The sequence below is a fragment of the Odontomachus brunneus genome, unplaced genomic scaffold (assembly GCF_010583005.1).
Source record: "Odontomachus brunneus isolate Ranch 3 - 2012 unplaced genomic scaffold, Obru_v1 Obru_scaffold_040, whole genome shotgun sequence".
Taxonomy (NCBI): Eukaryota; Metazoa; Arthropoda; class Insecta; order Hymenoptera; family Formicidae; genus Odontomachus; species Odontomachus brunneus.
This window is the reverse complement of record NW_022639490.1, coordinates 1,312,791-1,339,463: the sequence shown is the minus strand read 5'-3', so window position 1 is coordinate 1,339,463 and position 26,673 is coordinate 1,312,791. Positions and strand designations below refer to the sequence as shown.

Genomic DNA, 26,673 nt, shown 5'->3' with positions numbered 1-26,673 from the left:
GAGGCATGATGGGAACTGTTTAAATATGTTTAAATATAAATGTTAAACATATGAAACATGAATAAATCAACTCTCTCTCTTTATACTGTATCAAAACATTCTTTGAAACGTCCACTAGGAGAAAACACAAGTTTTACTGTGAAATAATAATTAAAAATGAATGGATCATAAAGTTAAATGATGTTATTTTAAAAATATCACTTAACCTCCTTATAATTTCTACGTGGACAAAGTAGAAGACATTTTACAAAACTTTATTTCCGAATCATTAAAATTTTCAAATCTTTTTAAAAATAACTTATTAAAACGTGCAATATATAAAAAATGTGTTATTTTGTTTAATTAATTATTTAATATAATTATTTATTGACATTTTTCTCATAAAACGATAAGGCTACATTTTTGTTACTAAAATATTTTTTTTACTAAAATATTAATGACAACCAATGTTAAGTGTAGCAATCTTTGATAATCTTCCAAAACATATATAAATCATATATAAAAAAAATAATGCTTTTCAACATTTTAAAACTGTTATAATGGCACTGTCCCATTATGTCTCTAAATGTATAAGTTTGGATTAAATAATATAAAATATAATAGATTGTCGCGCGATATTTGCATAGATACTCAATTATTAAATAATTAAATGACGAACAATTTTAAGTTCCAGGCGCGATTTTGAAAGGTTCAATTGCATATTGCGATTTAAGAAAAGAAAATCGCAGTGCTTGCGGAATATCGCAAAATCGTCTCCAGCTAAAGGTCGACTGTGTATTAACAACGTGATGAAAATTGCAAAAGTCTATCATGTGATATTTCATGACAAGCACATAATAAATTTCAAATATATGCGAGTGCAAATATATTTAGACGTTTTGTCAGGAATTTACGCATTATGAAGAGAACACTCGACTTTCCGTGTAATAACACGACCGTTATCTAGTTTCCGAAAACATTGTCTCGTGGAAGTTATAACTTCCACGAGACAATGTTTTCGGAAACTAGATAACGGTCGTGTTATTACACGGAAAGTCGAGTGTCCTCTTAAGAATGCGTAAATTCCTAACAAAACGTCCAATGTTACAATACAAAATACAGCTCTCATAATCGTAGAGAATTCGTTGTTTGTACTCACCCACTTCTCCTTCAGAAGATCGCAAGTGTAGAACGCAGCCGCGAGTTTCAACTTCGAACTGTCATTATGCAACGGATGCGCGCGACACTTTGTGCTTGGTGCAATCCCGACTGCTGGTTCCACCGGAATTTCACTCTCCACGGCTGTTTGACAATACTCGGCCGCTGCGAGAAGACTCTCGTGGACGAAGACTGCGTCGTGACTTTTTCTTCTTCTGTCCAAGGAGAGTAACGACTCGAACCTCAAAAATCGCCACGAACGCGCGACACTTCTACTCGGCACTCCCGACGAATCGTTAACGCGCGATATTCACTGTTCGACCGTTTATTCAACGACACTCTCACTACCATGGATACGCGTAACTCACGACGAGACACCCGGCGATGAATTCACGAGCAACACTCGTCCTCGACTCGCCAAAATCGCGCGGCAACCGCTCGTACAAGTCGCCCATCTTGCGAAGATTGCGATTCTCGAAGCGATCGATAGTATCGATACGTCCGTAGCGAGTTTCTATCGCGCTGTACCGTCGATTCCGTTGAGCGTAACTCGCACACCCGATTGAATATCCCGCATTTCGAAGTGCGCCGAACGCTCGAGAGAGAAAGAGAGAGAAAAATGTTCAAATTATTCCGACAAATTATGTTATCGCGCACCTTTTTCTGTCATAATGCGAAAAGTATTTCGACGATCGTTTAAAAGCACACCGTAGTGAAAACGTAAGCTCGACGTCAGCGCCATTCTTATTTCAAGACCAATTCGCCGCCTTTTGGCGAGCCGATTCATTGAGACTTTGCGCCGATATTAGATTAATTCCAGTCTCTTTCTATCAACACATCGGTCGAGTGTTGCGAACGACACGAAACATTTCTCAAACGGAGCCATGCCAACAGATCGCAAATGTGTATATTCAATGATTTTACACTTACACTTGTTCTGCCGGGGAAGATACTCAAACCACCAATACACTTCGCGACGTCTCGGTGAACTCGCGTTTTCCGGCACGTTAGAATGACTAATGTCGCGTGAATGTTACGACGAGACGAGACGGAAGAGAAAAAATGCCGACCGTGCTACATGTCCTTGACGAACGGCGAGTGTCGCGGTCGTCCTGTCAGCGACATCACGCGGCGAATGGTCGGGTGAAGAAGAACAGAGAGAGCGGCGCGGCGAGCGGCGCGGCGAGCGGCGCGCCGAGAGCAACTGTGGCGAAATGACCGACCGAGTAGTTCGGCGGCGCGCGCAACGCGTGAACGTAGGCGGCGCCACGGTCGCGAGCTGGCCTATCCGCAAAGGAGAGTACGTGCGTGACGTAAACGACGATCCAAACAAGTATCAGCTGTGTTGCAGTCATTGTTCCCTGGCTCGCCATCCGTTTCGGTAGGCGTACGAACGGCTTCGCTTCTCTGCGCGCTTCGTGTTATCTTCGATCGGGTGGAACGACATCGGGAAGACAGCGGTGGTGACGAGCGAGCAGCACGGGACACACGACGAGTCGTGCGAGCGCTTTTAGCCGTTCCGGCCACGGCAAGTGGCGAGGAGAAGAAAAAAAAAGAGGGGAGGCCAGGCCAGGCCAGGACGCGACGAGGACAGGACCTTTCCGTTTTCCTGACGCAATCGTGGCTGCGTGCGTGCTCCGGAGACTCCCAACCCCAGCCCCGGCCGCTGACCACCGACGATAACCACCCACGGGAGACAATAATCGTGTGAAAAACGGGGCGGTACGCGCATAAGCCTGGCCTCGAGCGGCGAGTCGGACGACGGTGGACTCGCTCCGCCACCGTGCAAAAGGTCCCGTAGTAGTTCTCAGCCGGCTAGCGTATCACCAGCGGACGAGAACCACTCTTCCTCCAGCCTGGACATGGATAATTATCGGTAACGCGTCGTAGCTCTCTCTCTCTGTCTTTCTCCCTCCCTTCCTTTCTCTCTCTTTCTCTCTGTCGCCACCTGCTTTCTGTCTCTCTCACTCTTTCATCTCTTGCTTACAGCCTCTGTCTTTCTCTCTGTCTCATTTTCTCTGTCTCTCTCTCTCTCTCTCTCTCTCTCTCTCTCTCTCTCGTTTTCTTTCGAGCTCCCTTAGAACACGCGACTTTTTAATACGCGAGTGCACATTGACAGTGACAGAATTTTGATTTTTTATAATACGCATCGTCATCTTTGTATCTTTCTCTACGACCATAAAGAGATTTCTGAAATCTCCGATTCGCCGATTTTGTTCCGCGTATGTTGTGTCCTTCACGCGATTTTCTTGTTTATTTAGCTCCCGTGACTCTCTCTTTTCTATCCCACTCCCTCCTCCTTGCCCCCCTGTCAATTTCTCCTACCATTTTCTGCATTCTCCCACTTTCTCCATCTAATATGCAGCAACAGTTCAAGACTTTTAAAGGTTACGGCAAGCAAACATTTCTGCTGAGAATAGGCTATGCCAATTAATATGTGTCATTGTGTTAGTATTGTGGCATTGTCAGTATTGCCATCATGGATAATATTCCAGTATGCGCTACAGCTTAATGCAGCAGCAAGCCGCAAACAGTGGTGTATCCTCTGGACTGCAACAGAATGGAGATACAGCAGACTCTGGTGGATCACAGATTGCTAATGGCAATCTGTTAGCAGACACAGATAATGATGTCAGTGGTGTGAACGGAGAAGCAAATCCAAGTTCAGGACCTCCAAAGATAATGGACAAAACTAATCAGGACATTGTGAGACTCATCGGACAACACTTGAAGACAGTTGGCTTAGAGTATGTAAAATTGTTTAGAATTTTTCACTACCTTGACACGCTAACTAAACGATCTTATTTAGCAATGAAAGGTAACCTACTATTTCCATAGTGTAGCAGTATTAGAACACATACGTAAATTATTACTGATAGCTACTATTATAATGATTATCATACTTAGCATAAATATATACATAATAATTACTAATTATTATTAATGATTATTATATATATATATTTATATACACACATATAATAGCAACTAAGTATGACTTTGTAATATTGTTGCAGTTTGCATATGCGTTCTAATCTTGGTAGGCTATGGAGATAGGAGGAGGATAGAGTAGGTCATTTTTCTTTATTATCGTAGTCATCCCTTTATTGCCAATTGGAATTTCACAGTCACATTCTTTATTGCCTTTATTCACACATATATATCAAGAGGATTATATCAAACTATCTGGATCTGATCCCACATGGTGGGAGAAAGCTAATTATAGAACTTTGAAATGCATATATACATCTACCAGTTATATTTACTTTATAACAGGCAATGTAAAAGTGGCAGACGGCATTGAAAATACTTTTCAGTGAATTTAAATTTTGAGTTTTTACGTATTTAGTTTAGGTTTGAACGATATTACAACTAACTGTAAAATTTCAAAAATACTTCAATAATAAAAAAACATGTAACAAATATGCGCCAAGACGTATGAATTGACACAGAAACATCGACACATTTGTTGCGATATTTGTTATTGCCTCAACGATAAATTTAACATAAATTCTTGAAGAACTGTGCAAACTCCTAATAAGATTATGGGTTGTGTAACATTCTGCAATTAACAGCAATATAATGGCAGGAATACCACTTTCAGTCGTACTGCGGATTTGCTTATGCAAGAATCAGGATGTCGACTGGACCATCCTGCCGCGGCGAAGTTCAGGCAGCATGTTATGGATGGCGACTGGAGCAAAGCGGATCACGACCTCAATGAACTCAAGTCTTTTCTAAACAGTGCAAATCAAAGTTTAGTGGTGAGTCGTTTATTCCCGCATAATTCCACGCAACACAGTGAGATACTTAATTTCATCGATGTTTCTTCACACTCGCAGGAGATGAAGTTCTTATTATTGGAACAGAAATATTTGGAATTCTTGGAAGAGGGCAAAGTACTGGAAGCATTACAAGTATTGCGTAACGAGCTTACCCCTTTAGGCCATAATACCGGCCGTGTTCATCAATTGTCCGCGTTCATGATGTGCAGTGGACGAGATGAATTACAGGTTACTTTAGATAACAAATTTCCACAAAAATCGATTTTTCAAGAATTGTCTCTGAGATGTCTTTAAAATCATTTTACAAGACCGTGAAAATTCAATGGTTTCAACAAATAAATGTGTGTTTCGACAGACACGTGCAGGCTGGGATGGCAAGGGACCAGCCTCCAGAGCTGCGCTTATGGATAGACTGCAAAAATATCTGCCACCCTCTATTATGTTACCACCGCGCAGACTTCACTCTTTACTTTGTCAAGCTGTGGAAATGCAAAATCAACAATGCACGTATCATATAACGCATACACAGGTACATCGATGAGTCACATCACAGTTTGTATAAATTGTCACTTCACCTTCTTTTCTTTCTTTACAATATCGTAGTACTGCGACACGCACGCACGCACACACACATACGCGCGCGCGCGTGTGTGCGCAGATAAAATACTTAGTGATAGAAAAAGTAAAATACTTAAAGAAAGATAGATTTTTAGTAAGATGAATCTGCGCACTGTTGAAATTATCGAGAATTTTTCCCCCAAAGCAGACGAATCTAGAAAATGTCTCTCTGCTTGTGGATCACAGCTGTAGCAAGGAAGAGTTTCCGTGCCATACCATACAGATACTCAATGACCATTGCGACGAAGTTTGGTATTGTAAATTCTCACCCGATGGTCTCAAACTCGCCACAGGTTCTAAGGATATGACTGTAATTATATGGGACGTAGATCCAGTGAGTATATCGATACGTCGTACTGAAAATCATCGATAAAACATATACCTTGGAAGAAAAATATCAATGTACATTTCTTCGATTTTTTCATTTATAAAAGTTTCAAAATTTCTAAACGCTTCAGACTAACATATACTATGTCAACTATATTGACATTGATTAATATGTTATCTATTAGGAAATGGAATTAATAATTGCGTTTAGAAAATTTTGAAAGATAAGTTGAAAACTGAAAGATAACTGAAGAAAATGTTTTTTTTTCTTTTCCGAGGCACAAATGCAAGATATTATTTTTTTCGGGTAAATATCTCGGTGAACATTCATTCGAATATTCGAACGTAGGAAACGCTGAAAGTAACGCATAGAAAAACACTCGAAGGACATACGTATGGAGTAGCGCTAATTGCTTGGAGTCCTGACAGCACTCACCTGATTGCTTGTGGTCCTGAAGATTGTCCCGAATTATGGCTCTGGAATATCGACTCGCCTGATTGCGAATTACGTGTGAAATTAACTCAGAGCACGGATGACTCATTGACGGCCTGCGCATGGCATCGTGATTCAAACAAATTTGTTGCGGGAGGTCTTCGTGGTCAATTTTACCAATGTGTACGTGTGAATCTTTAGAAATTAATCATAACGTATGATATTAATAGGACATGTAAAAAAGTTTATGTTATTGTTAATCGAAAGTTCGTTGAATAATGTCAAATATACCATTTGAAGTATTCGGTCATAATGAAAATTTGATAATTTTTAGGATATGGACGGCAATGTTTCCGAGACGTGGGAAGGAATAAGAGTAAAATGCCTGTGGTGTCGGAACGACGGCAAGACCGTTTTAGCGGCAGATTCGCATCATCGAATTCGCGGATATAACTTCGACGATTTGTGCGATTTTACAATGTACGTTCTTTGTGATGGCTTGTAATGCGAGTTGTTACACCCGAATACTTTGTCTGGCAAAATTTTTAACGAGGTCGTTCCGCACTATGTGTTGTAGATTACAAGAGGATCACCCCGTCATGTCATTTAGTGTAAACAAAACAGATCGACTCGCATTACTTAATGTTGCGAATCAAGGTGTGCACCTTTGGGACTTGCATGATAGATGCCTCGTGAGACGTTTTCAAGGAGTCACCCAAGGACACTTTACTATTCACAGTTGTTTTGGCGGAGTCAATCAAGATTTCATTGCGTCTGGCAGTGAAGGTTTGTTATGTGCACGACGAAAGGATGCATTGTTGCACGTTATATATTTTTGTTATTCGGTTTCGTATGAAATAATACTTTTTTTCATTTCATCGCAGACAATAAAGTATACGTGTGGCATATCAAAAGAGAACAACCTATAGCGACTCTCATAGGACACAGTAGAACAGTCAATTGTGTCTCGTGGAATCCCGTTTATCACCAAATGATGGCTTCCGTATCGGATGACTGTTCAGTAAGGATATGGGGCCCAAGATCGGCTTGTCCAGAAGGATCCGATTACGATAAGGCTGGTGAGCGTTTGCACAAGATAAGATGCTGCAAGTGTCGTAGTTGTCTCGAATAAAATGTTGCTCATTTAAGAGAGGAATGAGCGTATATATAAAATTGCTCCCTTCTCACATACTTTGTCGTCGTTTTCAGCGCTAGAAGCCCCCCCTTCAAATATTGACATCTGGCGCGCGATGGTATCGTAGCGAACTACAGCGCATCAGTGTTCCCATGACCTCATGGTGTTCAAAAGACTGTCGTGTTGATTGTCATACTGACATTTTTCTGCCTTCTGCAGTTGCCCTTCTATACCTCACTACTGTCGCTCTTAGCCACCATCCAACGCGTACGGAGATAATAGGAGGGACGTATATGTTAGCAACAACTGCTAACTATTAAAAACCGAAGCCAACCATCGAGTGTAATTTTCACATTTGTGCATATATACTTTCTGTTTCATATTATCTTACGGATTTTATATACATCATGGAATTCGTTGTGTTATCTCGATTGAAAACGTTGAGTGATTTAATTGCGAAAACTAATAATCGAGAATACGGTATAATACGGTATAATATAATAAAGTAATGTTATACGGCAGAGTAGAGAAAATGAAGAAAATTCCGTCTTAGAGAATTGGTGTCTAAAGATAAAATTATATCCAACAAACGGCGACGTATTGTGCATGGAACGAATCCACATAATAATCTTGGAACAGTATCGTAGAGATATTACGTTTTGACGGAAATTTTGTCAGATTTGACTCTAATTGTACTAGTAAGCACTGTAAAAAGATACAACAGTCTCGGGTCTACAGTTTTTATTCGGAATTGTTCATCTCGTCTAGTGACATATACATTATTTTAATGTGTTATGTTTTGCAGTTTTCGTCCTTTCTTAAGAGACTGTAAATTTTCAAGTATGTATCGTAATCTCGTAAGGGATTACTGGAATTCTTGGCGCGGGCTGGGCGAAAATTCGAAAATATTCAGTGCAGAAATAAAAATTTCGCTGCGTTCTCAATACAGCGTAACAAACTACAGAGTTTAAAGAGCGATATCTGTAAATGCGTGAAATCCTTTTATTTGTTCAGGCATTTATATAGAAAAGAAAAAATTACATCAGTTTTTAGTTAAATTTGTAGTCGTGTGATTCGCACGAACAAAATTATCCAGTCTATATATATTGTCGAGAAGATTTCTAGAAATGGGGAATCGAGTGCGCTCCGAGTTTTATCGATACCATCCGCAGCGTGTTCGAAATTTGCAATATTATGAGTATTATGAAGCGTAACAGTATCTAGTCGCAAATATATATCGCGATTTCACAAGAGATTATTGATTCTGGCGCGTTGAACGAAAATACCAAAACATATTCGACAAAGAAATAACAATTTTCTTGCTGCTTGGGGTAATTCCAATATCACAAGCAGCGACAAATCACACTACGTTAGATTTAAAGGAATGAACGAATTTCAGAGCCACGTGTTCTCTCTACCCGTATTGTTAAAACATTTATAAAGTAGCGAGTAAAACTTTTAAGACCAATATTATCTTTAACGCTGTGAAATCCCGGCTGCGACCTCCCGACGGGAATTTATATCAGTCGATTGTTTCTCAGTGTTGTCACCGTTTTTTGACTTTATAAATTCACTTTCTCGATCGTTGACACTGTATGATTAGCAATGCGTTCCGCACCTACAACCAGTAGTTTTCTACAAATTATTCTGCGATTTCTAGTCTTGGGACTTCGAATGCTGCTTTGAATGTTCTCATTCTTTACTATTCACTTGAAACATTTTACGAATATTGAATATAAAAAAGTACAAAAGAGAATATCGGCCTTTTTCCCAACTAAACTTTCCGATTTTATTACGAAATGATAAATTATAGACAACACATATACACACATGCACAAGTTATATATCTGTATCTTGAGAGCAAGGAAAAAGGTCTAATTACTCATGTCTTTTTCATTTGCGGTTGTACAAGTCTTCAAATTTGTAAATCTTTCAGGACCTGTATGTATGTATGTGTATGTGCGTGTAACATATATACTACGAATTGATTAACTAGTATTTTAAATAACATTTTATGATTATATATAAAGAACGAAATTTATGATTGAACTTAGGGAAAACTTTTAGAAATTCTGAAATATCTACAAATTCTAAGACTTGTATAAAAAACTGTACATTGAAAAAGTAGATAAGTAGAATTATAATCCTTTTTCTTCCAAGAGGTACAGATGCATATCTGTATTATGTACGAAAATCTATATATTTTATATATATATACATGTATATATATTCGTATATATTCGCTTTACGTTTCAAAGTACTCATAGTAATTCCGAATACCTTTCATCTCTTGATTGGATTTTGTTCCAACGGCTTTCAGGTGGTATCGATGTTACTTGGTACGTACTCGTTTCCTCGATTATAGCTATTCTTTACAGATATGCGCGACAAATCCACGATTTTTAAAAATACTACACACAATGAAGGGAACATTTAAATACAGAAGTTACTGCGATTCGCGATTATATATATTATGTTTGGCTTTGTTTTTTAGGCGTCTGTTAGGGAACTGTACGAATAGTGAAATCGAGCTCAAAAAAAAAAATGAGACACGAAAATTTTGTAGATCGTGCAAATTGCGCAAGCAAATCTCACCATTCGTGTAGTATCCTCGCGACTGCCGCCGGCAGATCTTTATACTGACAAACCGCCCCGCACCACCCTATTATTATTGTTATTAATATTATTTTTTATTATAATTATATTATTATTAGGCTATATAATTTTTTTCAGTCAAGCATTTAACGTGAATAACGAAAATGTTTTTAAGTGGAATTTAACTTATTTATGTGTAATTAAACAATCTGTGAAATGACAAAAACATACATAGGTAATGTTGGAGAATTACGAATGTTGTACTCGTCTTATTAACTGCCATGAATCGATGCAATGAAGGACGCAATGTACTGTCTCTTTTCCGTCACTTGTAACTTGACAAATGGCAAATACGCTAGTTGCATTACACAGTATTAGTAGAGTGAAGAGATCGGTGTAGCGACGATACACACAATATTCAAGAAAATTATTAGATTCGCTTTTTTTTTTTTTGATTGTTGTCTGCACTCTCGCCCGTGTAAAGCTAGTTTCTCAATTACAAAGATTACACGCAGAAGAAAAAAATCGGAACAAGGAATACAATTCTGGTGAAGATATATATACTTAGAACGCAATGGCAATTAACGGGATGAGTATGTTGGAGGAGAGGAAAAAAAGGTTCAATTTATTTTACTGTCCGAAGTAAACGAGAAGTCTGAGAATATCGAGAGATGTAGGATATACCTATATATGTAAACTTGTACAAACAAAAAAAAAGAAGAAAAGAATAATAATACCTTTGCAACATGTACAACTATTAAACACATTTACATGCAAAGAAAACTTCTGTAGTTGATGATCCTAATGTTAACAGGAAGTAACGTAATGTCAGTCACTATTATCATTTGCATTTAGCAAGATTTACCTCTGGTGCCTTAGCACTTTACGATCCGATCGAAAATTGACAAATCTCGCGCGCGTGAGAACTCGGAACGTTATTTCACTCGTGACGCGACGGATTCCGATAGTCCCTGGATGTAGCGAAACTGTATAGTGACAATTTCAGCAGAGACCACCCCTTTATAAGTATCCTTCAAAATTCACTCGCACGTACACATTTGATTTGATCTTATACGCATTCTTACGTTAGCCCGAACACACGTTGAACTTCAGCTCTAGGTACTACGAACCCACGTATTGTAACGTTGAATGTTGAATTGTCCGTTTGTCATAAGTATTTGTATATCTGCCGTTGTACAATACTCTGAGAGAGAGAGATAGAGAGAGAGAGAGAGAGAGAGAGAAAGAGAGAGAGAGAGAGAAAGCAATAATATAATAGCTTCCGAAATTTTTAATTTTTTCATAGATAAATGTGCAAACGAAAATGGTTGTGTATAATTAAGGACGGAAGAGTGTACCTATTATTACACGGTCGAATATCTCGATTTTATCTTTTATCACTGGACAAATAAAGGCAAAAGCTCTCAATTGTACTTTTAACTGTGTGGTGAAGTATGCGTTTATCGTGTCGAACTGTGTTTTACATGTGACGCGCGCGCGTCTGGGACAGACCGAGAGAGATCAATCGCGGCTTCTTTCAGCCGCAGATTCTTTGGCGAATTCGACGTCGACTTTCTCTCGGCGAAAACCTTCGCGATAATGTCTCGTTGCCGGCTGACTTGTACGCCGCAAAAGTGCACTTTCGCAAAAGCACCGTCGGTGCTCCGGCACTTTCGTGAAAGAAACGTAGATTGGAAATTGGTCAAAGAATTCGCATCTTCTTCAAAGAAGCGCGTGTCGAACGTTCTGCATAAGTATATTTCGATATAATCGATTTAGTTTGGTAGCGTGACGATACGATATGTGTCAAATTACACGTTTGTGTTTCGACTATAAGCGAGGAGGACGGATTTTCAAGTCACTTTCCCGAGTAAATCAATTCTAACGATACGCAGACGTTTTGTCACATACATCTTCTTAACATAGATAGTGAAAACGGTATATTTTAAGATAATCAGTTACGATATAGTGTCTGCTTATATATATATACTATAGAATGATTACAGAGTTTTATAGAGCGGCGCAAAGCTGCATAAGTAATACGAGATATTCTGCAAAGAATAAAGCACATCAAAAATGTATTATGTACATTATCATTGTATTGTACTTTATGCAATCACACATTGGCTGTTATATATATATATATACATACACACACACACACACACACACATACATACACTTCATTCTCTACATTCTCTTCATTCTCTGAATACATCTAAATTAAAGAGTAATTATATGTGTAAAGGAGCTACTAACACTCTCGTGTCGATATAACATTGATATTAATAAGTTTAATTTTGAAACGTGTTCTCTCTCCTACATTTTTATAATTATTATTTTGTATCAATTGGTTATTATAACTAAGCTACGTCTGTTATTTCGTATGAAGTTAGCACTCGTAAGGCAAACGCAACTTTTACATAAATTAAACATATGAAAAAAATTATCTTTTTCTGTTTAATTAAACAGTATTTTTGTTAAAGCATTTCTTGAAAAATTGGTTAGAAATGTGGCAAACAGGTTTCTAAGATTGCACTTGAAAATCCTGATAATGACTTTTTACATAATTTAAATAGGCTGCATAATAGATTAACTTAGCAGGAAAAACATTTGAGAGAGATTTTAATATCATTTTACTAGAGTTTATTTAAACGAAAGTACAAAAATATAGCAATAAATGATTCGCAAATTTTATGAATATTTCAGAACAAAAGAATTAAATTGAACCACTTTTGTGTGTGTTGTGTGACTGAAAGATTTCAAACATAATTATAACATAATTGTATCAACATAACATTAATGTTGATTTGAATATAGATCAAAATTGAATGTTATTTAATTATCCATTGACGTATCGTCAGTTCCTTCGCAAAAACCACTGAATTAACGATGGATTCTTGGAATCCAATGCCAATTAACTGCCGACGTAATTCAGCGTTTCTCAAATCGCACTATTTTACGGCTTCCGTTTCTGTAATTTTCTATACTTACATCGTTCTCTAGAGACCGGCTAGATATCGACACATCTGATAACAACTGCAAATGTCAACACTGTCAAGTGATAAACGAGAACTAACCAGTAGACATAGGAAATATTCTAGACGAAGGATCGCGAGAAGAAAAGAAATTCTCGACATTTTCGCCGGCGCCTCGGACGAGACTTCACAATCGTTAAAATATATATCGATCGGTCGCGTAAGGCGTGACGAGCATCACCGTCGTGCTCTTCATGTCGTTGGCAGGCGGTCAAAGTGACCTTGCGGCAAAATCTACTCCAAATTAACCGAAGAGGAGTCGGTTTTCTCTCGGAGAGAAACAACGCGACAAAAACGGGGCGACCGTCCGGCGGCGCGAGTGAGAATCGCTGCCGCGGAAAGAACGTCACTGGAAGAGAGCGCGACGTATATCGCATACTCACGCACTGTTTTCCTTATATTGCGACACATTGCGCTACGGAGAGGAGCGCCGAGAAGAGAGCCGAGAGGCGAGAAACGTCAGGCAAACTCGCACAGCTGCTCCTCGACTCTCATCCGACGATTTGCGGCCAAGTGGACGACATCGCCCGTCCGTCGCCACTCCCGCCATTGCTGCGCTGCGCGTCATTGGTGCGCGCTGAACGAGAGCGGTCGCGCGCGCCGGTTGGTCGCACAGGCGGTTAGTCACTGTCGAGTTTCCGTGGCGTTTGCTCGCAGTTGCCGGGATCTCCGTTTAATTATTCACCAGTGAGAGGCAGCCTGCCGACCTCAACGCGTCGAAATGGTTCACGAAGCGGAAGTCTATCACGTTCAGAACGCTGTAAGTAACCGATGAAACGGCGAGAGACGAGCGCGCACAGGGCGTGTTCGCGTTTTCACGTCGGCGGAGCGTGAAACTCTGTAAAGCCTGATCTACAATGCGTTCTCAGTTTCTTGTTCTCTAATTTTCTCCGGTTTGAGCCGGAAAGAGGCAGGAAACAAGAAACGCTGCAGATCCGGGCTAGGAAGTGAGATAACCTTGGGTGTTAGAGCCGCGAGCGTATCACATTCCGACTCGTGTCCCGCGATGCGACGTTGCCAGATGTCGCAGGATCAACGAGTGGCGCCAACCTGATTGCGGCCAGATAGCGATATGCATTATCGGAACAAATGTGTCGAAATATAATTGTTGACGAACGTGCAGAGGATGTAGTCCCTGCAGTAGAAGGAGAGAATGAAAAGGGAAGGAAGAAAAGAAAAGGCAGGTCTGTTCGATTTGTGCGTCGTTTACAATGGTAGTAGGAGTGTAGTAAGAAATAAGCAGTAAGCAAATAGACCAATCATGATCGATTATTCTTGAATCGTGAAGCGTCGTCTACAATATGCGTCTACAGAAGTAAACCTTAAGAATTAACCAATCATAAACGATTATTTTTATAATCGACTACGATTGGCCAATTCTTACAGCTTTCTTACTTTTGTAGACGACGCTTTAGAATGGAATTGGTCAATGGAATTGGCTTACTGATTATTTCTTACTACTACTACTGCCATTGTAAATGCATTAGCCAGTGAGCTTTATACATACTGGAGTGAACCATTATAGGTTTGGTGGTAAGGCTGTCTTTATCTGAGGTTATGTATAAAGTGAGAGCGTTACCACCAAACTGATTGATTAAGTATAAAGTGAGACAACCACCAAACAACCTTGCCACCAATATATAAAGGCTTACTCCAGTATGTATAGAGTTCATTGGATTTGGCTGAACTGGTGCTGCACTGTAAAACTTTGTTCCTTTTCTTCTCAATGCTACGAATTATATATATTTCACTCCAGAGGCAAAAAGTGCAATCTAGTTCAGCTAAAAAGAGCAGACCTAAAGAGAGAAAGAATGTGTTACACACAGTAGGCTAGGCGAGATACTCGTATCACGCGACGATATCGATTTACGCTCGCGTAATGCGACTCAGTTTTAATAAATGAAGTATCATGGCGCAAAAGGGTACTTTGCGTCATATCTTTTGATGAGATATAGCGGAATAGCGCGTAACGCGGTTATGTCAGTCTGGCAACACTGGCGGCGTACCCGCGTGAGTCGTCGCCGCGTCATACTTTTTGCGAAGTCGCCCCCGACCTTGGAGGCATCGATTCCGCCTGCGTTCCTTTCGCTCAATGCTGTCCGAGCGCGAATGCCGCAACACACGACTCACCGCGAGTATTACGTCAATCGTAAACAATTTCGATTACAACACTGCCATCCTGCCGCGCGCGGGCCCGATCGAATCGTCGCTGAAACCGGGAGAATGACGTATATGCATGCGGATGCTTTTTCAGCGGCGAGAGACAATTGAACGCAATAACGGGCGCGATGAGTCGCCACGGTCTGGTCGAACGAATTCGCACAGCCACGCGAAACGTTCGCGCCAAGGGATCGATCGATCGTGGCTCTGTTTCATTTCGTTAATTTACGTTCTACATACATCGTGCCTGTAATGAAAAAAAAAAACTGTTAAGCGACAATTTCCTAAAAGGTGAAGGGGATAATGGTACCAAGGAAAATCTCTACACGATATAATTTAAAGACCTGTTCATTGTAACTGCGCTGCTGAACTGGTGCAATAAATTGAAGTAAGACAAGTATATGTTATCTCACTCAATCTTTTGCATTATTTCAGCAGTGCAGTGCATGCTCAGCAAAGAACAGACCTTTAAATTATATCGTATAGAGATTTTCCTTGGTACCAACGTTATCCTCCCCCACTTTTCGGGAAATTGTCGCCTAAAGGCCGGTTTATGATGGCCGCAATCCGTCACATGCTGGAACCTTAAAAATTGACCAATCACAGTCAATTATTCTTCTATAATTCGACTATGATTGGTCAATTTTTTACGGTTCCGGCATAAGTTAATGGATTATGGCTATCATAAACCAGTCTTAGTCAAAAGACTAAAGCAAACGCTCGCGTTTCTCTGCTCATTTCACTTGTGAATATTATATACATTAATTAGATGGATTAATTAAACTGTTTGCGAATAAGGAACAAAATTGTTCAAGGAATATTTTTATCATGAAGCAATTGCAATTTTGTTAAGGCAATTTTGGTAATTGAAAACTTGTCTCCACTGTTGAAGACTGTTGTAGAGTCAAGGCCGGTTTATAGGTCGTAATCCATTAACTTATGCCGTTAACTTATATCCAATGTACACTTATGGCAGTAGGTTAGGTTAGGTTAAGAAAAGATAGACAAGAAGAGAGATTGGAAATATGTCTCTCTCGCAGGATTTTGACGAAACTGCGCGTTATGGCTAAACTTTGATTAGAGTGACTCTAGACTGTTAAAAACTGAGGTTGTTCACATAGAGATGATGGACTTGTAAATTCTTAGGTACAATGCTATTTAAGCGAATTAATTTTGTACCTTTGGCCTGGTTGCTGTCATATCTTATCAGTAATAACCGTCAGATCTTTGCATTTTCCTGCTCCATTTACTTAACATTAGTACATGTTGTAACAGCTGATACTGAACAAACATAAATGCTCTATCAAGGACTTGTGCATCATCAACATAATCTATTTTTACAGGAAGACTTGACCACCAAGCTTCAGGAAGCAGCTGAAAAGTTGGTGGTAATTGACTTCTTTGCTGTTTGGTGTGGACCATGCAAGATGATCAGTCCAAAAATAGAAGAACTAGCAAAGGTGTTTTATCATACCACTTATTTATTGCTGTATTATATTACATGATTGCTGTATTAAATTGAATTGTATGTTATATTATTGATATTAATGTATTTGCATGTACAATATAGGAACTACAGGATGTTATCTTCCTCAAAGTCGATGTGGATGAGTGTGAAGATATTGCTACAGAATATGACATAACCAGTATGCCCACATTTGTTTTTATAAGAAACAGCAAGGTGGTATGTATCAAAACTTGAATTAATTCAATAAGTGAAATCAATTAAATATTAGATGTTTTCCCATTAATGATAGAAGTGGCTACAGAAGTAGATACAGTTGTAAATAAATTTCCTTTTTTCCAGCTGGAGGCCTTTTCTGGTGCAAATTATGATAAACTTAAAGATACAGTACAAAAGCACAAGTAAACCACTCTGTCACACGATTGTTTAAATATATTATATTTTTAAGCAAGATTACCTACTTAAATAGTATTGTTTCACACAAAAATAATACATAGGAACAATTCTTTGAATATAAACAAAATTTTATTTGGCTTCATGCACATATTAATGCGCCTTCTTTTCAAAGAAGAAACGAAGTCAGTTTTTCCGTAAAAGAAGATGTAATCAGCTTATAAATATATATAAACAATATATTGAGTAAACAGGAAAGAGCAGTTTATAATGTTTGCATATAACAAGTTATTCAAATTTATTCATGCAACTGCAAATAAATACTACGTAAAATTAAAGTTGTAATAATGTTAAGTGTGTTATAGAAAGTATAATATGCTACAATTTGCATGATTAAATATGCATTTGTAAATGTACTAGCGTATATTTTATATTTATTGTTTCATAAATATCATTTAGTTGATACTGCTAAAGACAACCTACAAAATCAATGGCCGTGAAAGCCTCAAATTTAATACAACCTACAAAATCTTAAAAATGTGATTGCTTTTTGAACAGTAAATTTGATCAATGAATGAAATAATTTAAGGAGATGTAAATGTATTTGAGTATATTTGTTAAACGCAAGAACATAATTAAACTGAATGCCAAATAAGACCATGTAATTTGTGAAACCCAGGAAAGTAGATTTTAAATTTTTAGTTATTCATAGCTTGAATTATAAATGTAAACACCGAATAAAAAGCGATAAAAATATTACAAAACTAAGAATGTTTTACAAGTTACAGAAGGGATTCCTACCGCTTTCGGGTAGCAGCCTTCATGCTTATTCAAACGTAAAATAAAATCGTTTGTTACATGATAATTGCTTATTAAAAACTATGAGACATTTTATTTGCCATTGCGTTTGAATTCAGAAAAGCCATATTTAATGTTTATAAGTTTTATCTCTCGAATCCTTTCTATCATTGAGTCAGTCTAATTGAGAATAAAAAGATCTAATTCGCAACTGAATTGTAAATTTTGAAAATAGACACGTTTGATTTGTCGTTGAGTCATACTACGACCTGTTTTTCAAAGACAGTGGCGACTCATAACAGATATTTTGGCATTAAGAAAAGTGGATAATTAGCTGGCTGTCGCTGCTAACGATATGAAAATAGTAGAGAACAGATGATTTTTGTTTTTCTTTCAATTAGACAAACATGATTTAACTATCAGTTAATTTATCAAGAATAACCAACCAATGGCACACGATGGGTGCTTTCCAGTTACGTTATGGAGGAGACACCACGTCCGATATCCAATAGGAGAACAGCTTTCTAATAAAAAATTCAATTCTCCATTAGAAAACTATTCTTTTTTGCGTTTAGCAAATTCTTTCAAATTCAGCAAATTTTTTGCGTTCAACAGTTGCACAGCGGTTGAGCAATTCGTTAATGTAATTGGTCTAGATTTTTGGATCTAAGAGTAAGAACCAATAATCACTGATTACTCACTAAGCGCTTTTTCCACTGAACGCACCCTTTAGCGGAAGGAGCAGTTCAAAGACCGCTTAACAATTATTGCTTTTGATTGGTAAATACTCCTGAGTCTATAAAGAATCTAAAAGAGTTCTCCAATCACAGACAATAATCACTAAACGCTCACTGAGTTGCTTTTTCCGTTGATTGCGACCAATCAAATCATATGACATAGGATGGTATTCATAGTCCGATCTTATATTTAAGATGGGAGCGGTGCACTTGGACACGGTGCATTTGGACACAGCCAATCACAGCACCGTGTGATTAGAGACATTTGTAGGGTCCCTTGGAACAGCGACTTGTGATTGGACTGTGTCCAATTGCCCCGTGTCCAACTGATATACACCCATTTAAGATCATCTTAAGTATTGTCTTAAGATATCATGAATCACAGAGCCGTATTTGTACCTTAAGATATTACTTAAGATGATCTTAAAATAAGATTCGACTAAATACTGCCCATAGGATGCTTTCCAGTTGCGTACACTGTGTTACACAAAACCAGTTTATTGGTTGCATATTATCTTACAAGATATTTTAGATAATATGTGACCAATAAACTGGTTTTGTGTATTGTGTGTCAAGATGTGTTAAGCAATTGGAAAGCACCCATAATTGATGCCAACCAATCGCAGAATAGCTGGTCACATGACCTCGTTAGCGTCTCTCTCTACAAAGATTCTAACCAGTGCTACGAGTTCGCAAGATTTTCTCTGCGACAGGAAGCCTTCTACGCATGCGTAAAGTGACGTGGCAGTCTGCTATTGGATATCGTATCGTTCATGCAGAAGGCTCTACGTGGATAAAATCTCGCAACATTGCTCTCTAGTCTTTATTACTTACGCAGCCATTTTGCCACGTGTGTTGTAAGGTAAGTGTGTTGCATTCTTATGCTACTTTTGTATTAACGTATATTTTCTGTACTTATGATGTTTTCAGCTTTAAATTTAATACTATGCATGTTCATTATATCTAGTTAGATATAAAGAAATATATAATATTTTTTAAACAAAGTTCAAAGGTTATAAAAACACGTGGTTTGATGAGCAAGTTAATCGCATGCTATAAAATCACATTGCAAGATAAATTGAAAAAAATAGCCTTATATTATTTATATAAATATGAGTTGAAATAATGAGAAATAACCTACGTATTGAAAAATATGCAATATTTAAAAGAACTGAAAATAATTTGTTCACACTCGAATTTTATGTATAGGAAATGTTTAATGTAATTTAATGGAAAGAAATTATCAATATCAATTTTTACTGTATTTAATGTTATATTTTAATTATTAGTTTGCTATTTTTAGTCCTTAAATACCTACAAGGTATCCCTATACACTTCAGGATGGGTAGGGAGGACAAAACAACATGGAAGTCTAATTATTTCACCAAGCTTGTAGTAAATATTTTTCTTTTACATTTATATTTACATTTACTTTTACTACTTTCAGTGTTTACTAATGATTCTTTTCTTTAATATCAGCAACTATTGGATGATTATCCAAAATGCTTTATTGTGGGAGCAGACAATGTTGGCTCCAAACAGATGCAACAAATACGTATGTCATTGCGTGGAAGTGCAGTAGTTTTGATGGGCAAGAACACCATGATGAGAAAAGCCATTCGTGGTCATGTTGAACGCAATGCTGCGTTAGAAAAACTACTACCTCATATTCGTGGTAATGTTGGATTTGTTTTTACCCGAGGAGATTTAATTGAAGTAAGAGACAAACTACTGGAAAATAAAGTGCGAGCACCTGCTAGAGCTGGTGCCATTGCACCCTTGAGTGTTATCATCCCAGCTCAGAATACAGGACTCGGCCCTGAAAAAACTTCATTCTTCCAAGCTTTGAGTATACCAACCAAGATTTCCAAGGGAACTATTGAAATTATTGTAAGTACTAAGAGATTCACAAATTTAATGATTCTGAAATTCATTATCTTACATATATAAAAATGTGGTGTAATATTTCAGAACGATGTACACATTCTCAAACCTGGCGATAAAGTGGGAGCTTCAGAAGCTACACTTCTGAATATGTTGAATATTTCTCCCTTCTCATATGGTTTACTTGTTGAACAAGTATATGATTCTGGCACCATTTTTGCCCCTGAGATTTTAGATATCAAACCCGAGGATCTCCGCGAGAAATTTTTGACTGGGGTTGCGAATGTAGCCTCAATTTGTTTGGCAATTGGTTATCCCACAATCGCTAGCGCACCGCACAGTGTTGCTAATGGCTTCAAGAATCTGTTGGCCATTGCTGCTGTTACTGACGTTGAGTTTGCAGAAGCTGCTACTATCAAGGAGTATATCAAGGTATGATTTTATACAAAAGTACACATATTTTTTTAAAGAAATTGATTCTTCAATTTTGGCTTAGAAATCTTGGATCTTTTAAAATATAAACAGTTAAAAGTGAGATAAATCTTTGTGCTTGATTATTTTTTTATCAAAAAATATTACATGATGTAATTAACACTGTGTATATGTATATATATGCATATGCATACACACATATACATTAAATATACATAGTGGAACCCACAACTTTAAATATACATAATGATGAAAACATTACACGTCTGAAGATCTTGATCCACGTGTTAGCGCTAGAAATAGCAGAACCCACTAACACGTCAAGATCTTGGTTGAAATATTGCGTAATAACGCCGTCTGAACCAAATATGGTAGAATTGGCTAGTCAAAAATCTACGTCAACATAGAATAATGAAATTGCCCTTTAATTGCAGGATCCGAGTAAGTTTGCTACTGCTGCCGTAGCGGCTCCATCAACTGCAGCTACCGACGCTCCTGTTGCAGAGAAGAAGGAAGAAAAGAAAGAAGAGTCTGAAGAATCTGACGATGATATGGGATTCGGATTATTTGATTAAAAAACTGTCGAAAGTATGCATTTCTTCGCTCTGACATTGAAATAAAACACTATTAATACGATTTCAATGTTTATCGTATACCAAACTCTAACTTCCTGATAAGTTAACTAATAGAGTCTGTTTTCTATTATTGAACTGGGTCATAATTCTTGAAAATGTATACGATATTTCATAAAAAGCTATAATTCATGTTACATATATTATAACTTCACTAAATATCGTTTGCGATATATTTTCAAGAATCTTGATTTCTGGCTACACTTCTCTTTCATCTTTCTTTGTGATTGGTTCATGATATCTTAAGACAGTACTTAAGATAATCTTATAGCGAATTCGGTAGCTTGCACTAGTGCGCATTAAGGCTTGTTTACAGTACATTCTTATATTTAAGATCGTGTTTTAAATACATATTTAAAAACATTTTAACTAATAAAATGATTCGTACGGATGTTATACATATCATATTATGGTTAAAAATATTTGAGAATTATTTAAGACAATCTTTAAATATAATAACATACTATGAATAAGCCTTAGTGCGTACTCAGTGCACACTAGTGCAAGCAACCGAATTCGCTATTAAATATAAGATCGGACTATGAATACCGGTCATTGGAGTCGAACAAAAGCAGATGGCGCGTGCAAGAAAAGACTGTAGATACTTTCCAGTTGCGTACACTGTGTTATACAAAACCAGTTTATTGGTTGCATATTATCTTACAAGATATTTTAGATAATATATGACCAATAAATTTGTTTTGTGTACATGTGTGTGTCAAGATGTGTTAAACAATTGGAAAACACCTTGTAATTTCTTTGTATATGTGTGTGTGTGATGCGTGCGTGTGTGTGTGTGTAAACAGAACTGATTTTTTTTATTTAAATATATATTGTTAGTAGTGAATATGCTGTATTTGTTTTTTTTAATTTCCGAAGCGGTAATAATGAAGATTCCACAATCTGTATATCTGTCTTTTTAAGTTCCAAAAATGTACACTAGTTCAGCAATAGAAAACAAACCCATAGTTAAATTAGGGTGGAACCCGATTGTTCACGGTACGATTGGACACAAATTGTAATGATTGGTTGGTAATTCAGTAAATAATTCTTTGCATCGGTTGGTTGTGTCTAATCGTACCATGGTCAATCGGGACTAGAGATGCCCGATTCTTAATCGATTCGATTCTTTCCCTAACAAATTTAGAGAAAAAGGGTTGTTCGTGCTGCTTGCATGTTTCATACTTTTCGCTTTTAAAAAGAGGTGGACACCTAATCAGACGCTTAGAAAAAATAATTGAGTTGGTTGTTTCGTTTTTGCTTCTTCGAAACATTCCAATATACTTCTGTCTAGTTTTAAATACGAAAAATGCGAAGAGTGTAAACAACACGAATAAGCCTATTTTTGGGGAAAGAATCGAATCGATTCAGAATCGGGCATCTCTAATTGGGACGCTCCAGTTAAATCATATGTCTATCTTTGTTTTTCTTTCAATTTAGATAAAACAAATATATGATTTAACTATTAATTAACTTATCAAAAGTTGAAACAAAGTTGGAAATCAGGCCTAAAGACCCGATTGTTCTACCTCTTGGGGTGCGTTCCAAAATTCAACTTTGATTACCATAGTTCTATATTTCATGTTACGTATACTATAGAAAATGGTAGCCAAGGTTGAATTTTAGAACGCACCCTTGGTAAGCTTGATAACAGTTAAATCATATACCTGTCTTCATTTTTTCTTCAAATTAGGCAAAAACACATGATTTAACTGTCAAATAGCTTATCAAGAAATTGTAACAATTCGCCCTTAGTGGAAAAAACCGATACGAGTAAAACGACCCAACGACGGGTCGGACGATCTTTTTATTTCTCAGTTAATGACGGGTCAGGCGACATTTTTTATTTCGCACGTAATACAGTCTAGGCAACTTTCAGGGTTGATGCTTCCTTTTCAGAACGCCTCGCTCGATATGTAACTTACATACGTGTGTAAATAGATTAGATTATCGTTATTAAATAATTGAATAATACACTCGTTCTTCGGTTTCTCGCGGTGTGATTTTTATACGTGCCGATTTATTCATAAGTTCTGTCATCCGACAACATCGGTAAGAAAATATTTCTCTAGACGGTATATCGTTAAGATAATTTCAGACTACTTTAATTGGACGTATTAAAAGTTAATGTAAATTCTATTCATGCTGCGCTCACTGTCGCAAGTGTATACATATACAATGCTGTATTGAGGTTAAGTTTTACTTTTCTGTTGTAACATTTTTCAAAGTACGTTTGGTAACGTCAACACTGTCAAATACGAGGATTACTTTTATCTTATCATAGGAGATTCGTGTCTTCTTCTCGGACGATCAAGGAATTAAGCTAGCGTTCTTGTTCTCGTTTCAGGAATATGAAATGGCAAGGCTCGTAGTGTGTATGGTGTTAGTTTATTTAGGTACATGTTGTAATATATTAAATGCAGATGGAAATCATGACAATGTTAGTGATACAATACAGAAACCACCATACAAAAGTCCAGAACCTTCTGGCTTTGCTTATTTAGCAGAGCACTTTGACAATGAAGAAAGGTTCAAGAACACTTGGGTGTTGTCAGAAACAAAGAAGGACGATATCGATGAGGATATCGCAAAATATGATGGTAAAAATGCTACAACTGTCACATATTTTCTTATTTATTGTGTATTCATTTGTTTTACATAGATATAATTTAGGAAAACATCAAATCATAAATATTCATCACCCAGCTCTGTAATTTTTTTATATTGTTTATTAGGAATCTGGTCCATCGAAGAACTGAAAAGACACGCTGAGAGTGGAGATCATGGACTAGTGCTTAAGAGCAAAGCTAGACACGCTGCCGTTTCTACTTTATTATCTAAGCCATTTTATTTTAAAGACAAGCCTTTAATTGTACAATATGAAGTTAATTTCCAAGAAGGACAGGAATGTGGTGGTGCCTACCTTAAGCTACTCACATTAGATGATAAACATGATGACTTGAAGCAGTTTCATGATAAAACACCATACACTATAATGTTTGGGCCTGATAAATGTGGTAATGATCACAAGGTATTGCTTTATTTATTTCTTAAATTTTTACATATGTACAAAACTACTAATATAAAATTTATTTTGTTTTTTTCTATCTTATTGTATCTCTAACAAGAAACAAAAAATAAGTTGGATTTTAGTTAACTGAGTTATAAGTTATATATTAAGGATTGACTTTTCAATAGTAGTTTAAACTTAGGGTCAAGTTTAAGCTTTGCTCAAACATATTGTTAGAACTGTTATGAAAAAATAGCCCCTTAAAGAATGTTCTGTGTGTATTTGCACTGTACATATATGTGCAAAACTTATATTTCTGTTTCCACTTTTAGCTGCATTTTATATTCCGGCACAAGAATCCACTGAATGGTACAATCACGGAAAAGCACTGTAAGAAAGCGAAAGATCGACTGGAAGACTACTTCAAAGATAAAAAGCCGCATTTGTATACCCTGATTATACGGCCTGATAACACATACGTGATCAAAGTGGACAATACAATACTAAATTTGGGCTCGTTGCTGGACGATTTTGCTCCGCCAGTAAATCCGCCTCTGGAAATAGAGGATCCCGACGACAAGCAACCCGAGTATTGGGACGACAGAGAAAAGATTCCCGACCCGTTAGCAGTTAAGCCGGATGACTGGGACGAAGATGCACCGGTACAAATCGTCGACGAAACTGATATTATACCCGAGGGATGGCTCGAGGATGAGCCGCCCACGATACCGAATTCCGACTCGGTCAAACCCGATGACTGGGATGATGTGATGGATGGTGAATGGGAGGCACCGGAAATACCGAACCCGAAATGCGCCGACGCCCCCGGTTGCGGTCCGTACAAGCAGAAAATGAAGAAGAATCCGCGATACAAAGGAAAGTGGCTGGCGCCGCTCATTAACAATCCCAATTATAAAGGAAAATGGAAACCTAGACTCATACACAACCCCGAGTACTTTAACGATGAACATCCGTTTGAGATGTTGGCAATTGTACGTAGATGATATCGAATTGTTGTTTCTTTATCTCTGCGTTTCTATTCGTCTCTCTCTCTCTCTCTCTCTCTCTCTCTCTCTCTCTCTCTCTCTCTCTCTCTCTCGCACACACACACACTCTCTCTTTCACTTTCATGTGCGACAATGTAAGACTTCAAGGATATAACTTGCAATACTCAACGTGAAATTGTTTCAGAGCGGTATCGGTTTTGAGCTGTGGTCGATGTCACCTGACATATATTTCGATAATATTATTATAACGGACGATGAGGAAGTTGCGAGGAAATGGTCGGACGATACCTTCGAGATTCGACGTGTTAGGATCGCCGAGGAAAGCGTGAGTGTCTTTTCAATTATGATTTAAACCATATGAGTTTGTTACACGCGAGCAAGTATTCGAACACGAGGAGATAACATCTTATCAAAATTGAAATTTCGATGTGCAACAAACATTTCATCTTGGTACGAATTGTGGTATGCAGGATTCTTTGTGGGGTCGAATGATGAGAGCAGTGAATTATAAGCCAGGCTGGTGGGCACTGTATTTCGTGTATTGTGCGATACCAGTTGTAGCTTACATCTGGTATCTGTACAAACGATGTCGTGAGGTACAACACTCACATAGATGTTTGAAGCAAAATATAAAAATATTGGGAAGAAGTACCCCCGCTTAGTAATACATCAATCCTGAAATATTGGAACAATTTGTCAAATTTGAAGATACGAAAAATTCACACATTTTGGATTTATTTATGCGAAATAATTTATGCTCTTCTTTTTTCTTTATTTGACCGATATTCGTTTGTCTAAACGCGTAAAATTAAAAAATTGATTTATCTGTTCCAGTCTTCCGGGATTTAAATATATTATCACGTGTACAAGATTAAATAACCACATACATGCTATAGATGTATACAATATGTTCAAAAAAACGTTCAAGATTTATATGGTAGATAATATTCATTATAATGAGTAAAAAATATTTAGTAAATATAAATCGAGAAATCAGCCTTTTCAGAGTTATCAATATTTTTGAGCTCTTTATATCATTATAACAATAGTTCTAAAGAAATAGTTGATTTTACTGATTAAGTGCGCT

General features: G+C 37.5%; 5 protein-coding genes across 14 annotated transcripts in view; 4 read left to right on the top strand and 1 right to left on the bottom strand.

Annotated features, from left to right (window-relative positions):
- Positions 1-2,202, bottom strand: part of LOC116844293 (protein expanded) — a 92,129-nt gene extending 89,927 nt beyond the window's left edge. The window contains exon 1 of the mRNA XM_032815649.1: positions 1,139-2,202. The gene's annotated coding sequence lies outside the window, so the exon portion shown is untranslated. The remainder of the gene's footprint in view (positions 1-1,138) is intronic.
- Positions 2,203-2,437: 235 nt separating this feature from the next.
- LOC116844294 (WD repeat-containing protein 26) lies at positions 2,438-11,470 on the top strand. Of its 7 annotated transcripts, none has more exons than XM_032815662.1 (11): positions 2,438-3,013; positions 3,633-3,884; positions 4,742-4,901; positions 4,980-5,150; positions 5,278-5,451; positions 5,689-5,874; positions 6,217-6,483; positions 6,635-6,780; positions 6,878-7,086; positions 7,185-7,379; positions 7,655-11,470. In XM_032815662.1, the coding sequence occupies exons 1-11, from the start codon at positions 3,000-3,002 to the stop codon at positions 7,753-7,755; spliced, it is 1,875 nt and encodes a 624-aa protein (XP_032671553.1). In that variant the 5' UTR covers positions 2,438-2,999; the 3' UTR covers positions 7,756-11,470. The 7 variants fall into 7 exon arrangements, with proteins under 7 accessions (XP_032671553.1, XP_032671547.1, XP_032671546.1 ...); XM_032815656.1 differs by having other exon boundaries at positions 4,727-4,901; positions 7,510-11,470; XM_032815655.1 differs by having other exon boundaries at positions 4,727-4,901; positions 5,686-5,874; positions 7,510-11,470.
- A 2,106-nt stretch (positions 11,471-13,576) lies between these two features.
- On the top strand, positions 13,577-17,743 carry LOC116844296 (thioredoxin-2-like). The gene is made up of 4 exons (XM_032815665.1): positions 13,577-13,828; positions 16,572-16,688; positions 16,799-16,912; positions 17,036-17,743. Exons 1-4 carry the CDS (start codon positions 13,790-13,792, stop codon positions 17,096-17,098), a joined length of 333 nt encoding a protein of 110 aa, XP_032671556.1. The 5' UTR covers positions 13,577-13,789; the 3' UTR covers positions 17,099-17,743.
- A 1,584-nt stretch (positions 17,744-19,327) lies between these two features.
- Positions 19,328-21,573, top strand: LOC116844269 (60S acidic ribosomal protein P0-like). The gene is made up of 5 exons (XM_032815565.1): positions 19,328-19,483; positions 19,925-20,016; positions 20,101-20,511; positions 20,593-20,937; positions 21,372-21,573. The coding sequence occupies exons 2-5, from the start codon at positions 19,963-19,965 to the stop codon at positions 21,510-21,512; spliced, it is 951 nt and encodes a 316-aa protein (XP_032671456.1). The 5' UTR covers positions 19,328-19,483; positions 19,925-19,962; the 3' UTR covers positions 21,513-21,573.
- Positions 21,574-23,412: 1,839 nt separating this feature from the next.
- The window catches only part of LOC116844251 (calnexin-like), a 5,711-nt gene continuing 2,450 nt past the window's right edge, over positions 23,413-26,673 (top strand). The window contains exons 1-6 of one of the 4 annotated variants that reach the window (XM_032815516.1): positions 23,413-23,621; positions 23,917-24,169; positions 24,305-24,600; positions 24,912-25,571; positions 25,771-25,911; positions 26,057-26,182. In XM_032815516.1, the coding sequence (XP_032671407.1) occupies positions 23,926-24,169; positions 24,305-24,600; positions 24,912-25,571; positions 25,771-25,911; positions 26,057-26,182 (1,467 nt within the window). In that variant the 5' untranslated portion in view covers positions 23,413-23,621; positions 23,917-23,925. Of the gene's footprint in view, positions 23,797-23,916; positions 24,170-24,304; positions 24,601-24,911; positions 25,572-25,770; positions 25,912-26,056; positions 26,183-26,673 lie in introns of all 4 variants that reach the window. The other 3 variants (XM_032815518.1, XM_032815517.1, XM_032815519.1) reach the window with 3 other exon arrangements.